The sequence below is a fragment of the Drosophila yakuba genome, unplaced genomic scaffold (assembly GCF_016746365.2).
Source record: "Drosophila yakuba strain Tai18E2 unplaced genomic scaffold, Prin_Dyak_Tai18E2_2.1 Segkk2_quiver_pilon_scaf, whole genome shotgun sequence".
Classification (NCBI taxonomy): Eukaryota; Metazoa; Arthropoda; class Insecta; order Diptera; family Drosophilidae; genus Drosophila; species Drosophila yakuba.
Window position 1 is genome coordinate 355,749 of NW_025048801.1, and position 6,169 is coordinate 361,917.

The window sequence follows — 6,169 nt, forward strand, 5'->3', positions numbered from 1 at the left end:
CGTCCTGCTGTGTCACTTGAGGGAACGAGGCAGTTTGATGAAAATTTACATCCATTCTGCTTTGGCCACTTTGACTCTCGCGTTGTCTTTTTACCGGCATCTGACCGTTAGTATTATTTGAAGTTGAAGGTTAGAGATTAAGGGAATTGTTAAGAGGATTGTTTTCTTGGCCTTGTGTGAACTCCCTTCTAAACGTGTAATAGTTTCCCCTTTGATTAACCGGTATGGGACGAGTGAAATACTGATTTTGATTTATTGTAGGTTGATTCGAATTTTGAGGTTACGTATGGTTATTCTGATTCGTTCCAGGATAATAATTGCTGTGATTGTAATTTCTATTATTGTAATATCTTTGATTATCGCTTTGACTATGATTTCCCCTGTTCCTGCGTCTGTTTCCTTCTGATCTATTAGAACTCTGATTTTCTGGACTGGCGTCATAGAGGCCTAGCTCCATTGAAGCTTGTTTTAATTTATAAATAGTATCAATATCTTTGCGTGCCAATGACATATAAATTCTATCCGGCAATTTTCGATCTATTACAGATTTAACAGTTCTTTCTAACATTTCAGTGTAATTTGATTTATCTACAGGGTCGCTTTCTAATTCTAACTTGTCAAACATAATCCAATATTGTGCTTCGAGCTTCTCGATGAACTTACAGATGCTTCCGGGGTATGATGTATCCTCCAGTTGTCTTAAAGGTTTTGTGTAGGGCCTGTGATCCTTGAATGCCATCGCCAGGACCGTCTTTGTATCCAGCCATGTGTTTACTCTTTCATGGGTCACGACCTCCAATGCTGCATCCACTAGTAACCGTTTTACTGCTCCGTAGATAACGTGTGCTTGTCTGGCATCTTGGGTAGGGTATAAGTTGAGTAGCTGCTCGACCTGGTTAACAAACACAAACAGCTTGCCAGGTGTACCATCGTAGTAGTTCAGTTCTTTAATTTGATTTAATAATTGATTTAGGTGGGTTTCCGAAAGTTGCGGAACTGCCATGGTGTATTTGTATAAGAATCTGGATTTTAATTTTTTGTTTTAAGTTACGGAATTTTAATTAAATTTGTTTCCGACCGCACGGGATTTTAAATTGTTTTGCAGATGTTACTGACCACACGGGATTTTTTCTTGAATACTACTTTCACGTAGATTCTTTTGCGGATCTCAAAATAATTTTAGAATGACTGTTTTTAATTCGCCGATCCTGGATAGCTAGTTGTATAGCGTATCCTTCAATGGATCAGTACCGTACTAAAAGGACTCTTTATTTAACAGATCCTACCGACTGCGCCAATAAAATAATCGCAATACTCATATGAAAAAAAATATAATTTTATTTTACTGAATGATTACAATATATTTAGTTGAGAAGAACACCGACCGATTATAATTAGGTCTCAAACTGAACTCTGATAATTACTCTGATTTGATTGACGTTCAAGCCTCGGTTTCGAGCTTTTCTAATGTGGACTTTAGGCTTTAGGGTTCTGATCAAATGAAGAAAGAAAGCTTTGGAGTTGCAACTTTAATAGTCTTCGCATTTCTCTTGGATTCAAGTGCATTCGCTCTTGGATACAAGTGCTCTTAGATTCTTATAATTTTGTTTATTGAAATCTAATACTTCTGTTTTTCAGGATTGCGCGTCCGAGCTTTGAACGTGGGAACGCAACAATGATGCGAAGGCTTAAGCATAGATTGTTTAAATTAGACAACGAATGTATAGGCTGTTAGAAAACGATCAAGACAGTATGCTTGAGTGATCGCCTCTGACAAGTTCGAAACTCGCTACGCTCTAATGGGAGACAAAGATAATTCGATATCAGAAGTGGGATCGGGCTCTATACCTTCAACAGTAGATGGACCATAGCGTACAATTATGGAAATGCAAAATAAAAATTTAATTGAACTTGCGCGGGTTATACAAACAACGGCATCTGATGCGGGGCAAAGTAAAGCGGTGCAACTACCCAAATTCAACCCAGACAAGGCAAGCACAATCGCTTCATAGTGCTGTTTTTTTTTGTTTTTCTTTTTTTAAAATTCCTTTTTATTCCTCTCGGGAACTCAGGGCTTCTACGAAAGCTTTCCATCTAAAGCCGTTTTATGTTTTAAACTTCTCGTATTACTTTCAGTAATCGTTGTGTCTTTCGACCGATCTGGTGATTGGCCAAATGCGGCTTATCCCAGTGGTGGGACTGCCACCTGTCGCCATCGGGGATTGGCGTTTACGGTGTTGTGTTGTTATTCGTAGAAAAGCGAACAGTCTGGTAACGCGCTAGTTACCACCCCACCCCCTAAACCTCCACGCCTCTAACTCTGTCGGACACCGAACCGGGAAGACGAACAACTGGAACACCGCATCCGGCCAAGTGCTGACTTCGCGTACAAAGTTGCACAGCAACATTGTCTGCGAGGGACCCGGCCAGCCGAATGCTAAAGCGGCACAAAATATGTCTCTGTTTACATTAAAAACCTATGTACTCTTAAGAACTACACACTTATGTATAAACTCAAAAACTAAGTAACGAAGAGCTAGAGGAGACTTCTCCGAGACAATAAAATTCACTCTGGTTTTAAACTCCAACGAAAGCAGTCGCAATTTATTTAAATTCTGAAATTCAACTTATAACTAAAAGGATTCATACTTTCTCGACATCTGAATCCAACGTCGGATCTATTCACCTTCATCATCTGATCACAAGCTTCCCCCCTTGGACACACTGATAACTGGCACAGCCGGTAGGATGTACTACCACACTATATTTATACCCGTTACTCGTAGAGTAAAAGGGTATACTAGATTCGTTGAAAAGTATGTAACAGGCAGAAGGAAGCGTTTCCGACCATATAAAGTATATATATTCTTGATCAGGATCAATAGCCGAGTCGATTTGGCCATGTCCGTCTGTCCGTCCGTCTGTCCGTCCGTCCGTCTGTCCGTCTGTCCGTCTGTCTGTCCGTATGAACGTCGAGATCTCAGGAACTACAAAAGCTAGAAGTTGAGATTAAGTATACAGACTCCAGGGACATAGACGCAGCGCAAGTTTGTCGAATCATGCTGCCACGCCCACTCTAACGCCCACAAACCGCCCAAAACTGCGACGCCCACACTTTTGAAAAATGTTTTAATATTTTTTCATTTTTGTATTGGTCTTGAAAATTTCTATCGATTTGCAAAAAAACTTTTTGCCACGCCCACTCTAACGCCCACAAACCGCCCAAAGCTGCCACGCCCACACTTTTGAAAAATGTTTTGATATTTTTTCATTTTTGTATTAGTCTTGTAAATTTCTATCTATTCGCCAAAAAACTTTTGGCCACGCCCACTCTAACGCCCACAAACCGCCAAAAACTGTCGTTCGCTCTTACACTAGCTGAGTAACGGGTATCAGATAGTCGGGGAACTCGACTATAGCGTTCTCTCTTGTTTTTATTGTTTATTTGTTTATTTGTAAGTAAGAGAAAATTCTTTGTGAGAAATGAAGCCAAGTATACTTAAATGTCGGCTAAAGAAAAGTGATTATAAAGAAACCCGTACAATTTAAAGTTGTGATACGCCAAATGTAACTTAACCATACACATCAATCTACACGTTGTAGTTTTCATTCAATGAATATAAACGTGAGTGCTGTCACGGCGACATGAAATCAAACGATGATAATCATGTCACCGGTACGCATACACCCTGGCGGCAGCATCAAAATACTCGCTTGCAAACGACACTATACAATGTAGACACAGCAACACGAAATCAAACGATGATCGTCGCGATGCTGTGCTATATACAAACGTATGCCAAAAGCCTTTTATACACATATGTACACATAATATCAAATTTGACACAACGTACTCATGCACCACGTTCCCGCGTCATATTTCGAAACAAACAAAGTCTCATTCGGCACAACATGACAACAACAAGGCCGCATGTCTGACCGCAGACCCATTTCCAGGGAGTCGAAACAAAGAGTGAATGCTTGAGTATCGTCAAGATATCTCACCTTTTCGCTCCCCTGCGAAGTGCCGCTATATTTATGAAAACACGCTCCAAATAGTAAAAACAAAAAGGAAAAAAAGGGGTCGACATACAAGTATACTTTGTTCTTTTCGTAATATAATTTTACACATAAACAAATATTAATACTTATTACATTGCAGAGCATAGAAAAAAAGGGACGTATATACAAACGTACACACAAATCAGTAAATACATACAAAATTCAAAGTACTTACCCATACACAGGTGGAAATATATCATTACATTTAAAAATATTTTAAAATATGCACACCACCTACGTTTAAACACTCTATATACACATACACCCACTTAAATAAGAACACAAATTACATCTAACTACACTATATACACACATACTTATATAAGCATATGATTTACATCTAAATACATTATATATATACACATACTTATGTAACACTCACGTATTTCCCTGAGGTAAAAAATTTGTTCATTGTTTTTCAGTCATATACGATAAATCGAGAGACTTAAAATTTAATGTCAAAAAAGCTGGTCTATAATCTTAGGAAGATTACGCGTTCCGTTGTGGGGGCTTCATCAACCACTAATAAGCCTCCGCATCCTACTAAACGTTCTGACCCTCTTCCCCCGATTTCAAAAGAACCCAGATCAATTCCCCACCAAAAACCTACAATGGACTCAGGTAATGGTTCTAATCATCCCACTCCACCTCCCTTAACACCCACTGTCAGAATCGATAGACCCGACGAAGCCCTAGAGCTCGCAAATACCCTCTTGGTTTGGGACGAGATAAAAAACAACCTCATCCGTCTCTATTCGAGCAAGAAAAGCGAGGCCAACCTGCTAAGTGAGCTTAGCACATTTTCTGACAACCAGACTTTGGGCCAACTGTTCTTTGGAATATCAAAAGTGAGAAGCCAACTCTTCTCCATACTCAAGAACAGCGAGCACAACAACACCGTTATAGACGCCAAGAAAGTTGTCTATAACGAAGTGTGTCTCAACGCTTTTATCACAGGTTTGCGAGAACCTCTCAAGACGTTCGTCAGGCTTAAGTCCCCTTCTACTCTCAAACAGGCATACAAGCAATGTCAAATAGAGCAGACCTTGTATAGGGCACAAAACAATCGGTCCAATAGAACAGAACAGAGATCCAATGAATCGGACGGTAGAAATTTACGAAATAATAACGACAATAATAACTGCAATGGACGAAACGACCGAAGCGACCATAGAGGACCATATTCTAATTCTAATCAGAACAGATCATCTAACTCGGGTAACTTGGGTACATCCAGAGTTGTGTAGGGTGTGTGGGTGTGTTTGGGTGTACATGTTGTATGTGTATTAGTAGTGTGTAGGCATGCGCTTAAGTCTTAGGGACTTATGGATATGTCACTCCCCCAATCATTGAATTTGGCCTGTCCTCAGGTCGTTAAATTTGGATATATCATTACATTGTTTTCTGGTTGAATATTTTCCTTGACATTAGAATCAAGGTGCGGATGATCTTCTTTTTGTTTACAATATTTGACAATAATTTTCTTAGGTATATTTTTAAACTTATATGCTAAATACAGAGTCAAACTAATTATCATGATGACAAAAGTTGTAATGCATATAATTTGGAAAAGTGTAGTGTTTTACATGCAATTTTATCATTTCTTTTGTTTCTAAGTGATTTATTGGTTCTAAGCGTGTAACATTGTTGGTGATATAAATCGTTTGTGTAAAATCTGCTACATCATTAGAAATAAGGAATTCATCTATTTGCATGGTACAATTTTTAATTTTAATGATGTTGTTTCCTGATACTAATATTTTGTTGTTTGTACAATCTTGGTTGACAACTGTTTCAGGAATATTCCATGTTAAAAGTATATTTGGTTCTATAAAATTTATTTGGAAATTTCTTTGGGTTTTAATGTATTTGCATTGGATTGCTCTTGTTTAATAAGTCCAACAATACATTTGTCGAATATTAATTTATCTGTATCTTTATGAAATACCTGGTTATTGAATACATAAAACTTATCGAATAATTTCTTGGTTAGAATATAGTTATGTTCATTTGGGTACGGAAGTATATGAAATATCGGAACTTTAGTGACCTTGCTAGGAACGTGGGATATAATCAAAATTTCGTTCGTGTCTGTCTTGAGCCAAGT

At 38.4% G+C, this 6,169-nt stretch overlaps 1 protein-coding gene across 1 annotated transcript; it reads left to right on the top strand.

Annotated features, from left to right (window-relative positions):
- The first annotated feature begins 4,673 nt into the window (after positions 1-4,673).
- LOC122319638 (bromodomain-containing protein DDB_G0280777-like) lies at positions 4,674-5,309 on the top strand. Its single transcript, XM_043207239.1, has one exon. The coding sequence runs from the start codon at positions 4,674-4,676 to the stop codon at positions 5,307-5,309; it is 636 nt and encodes a 211-aa protein (XP_043063174.1).
- The last annotated feature ends 860 nt before the right edge of the window (positions 5,310-6,169 follow it).

What these genes read in the sequence shown, in the direction of transcription:
- LOC122319638 (XM_043207239.1), top strand. Translation starts at nt 4,674, where the DNA reads ATGGACTCAGGTAATGGTTCTAATCATCCCACTCCACCTCCCTTAACA.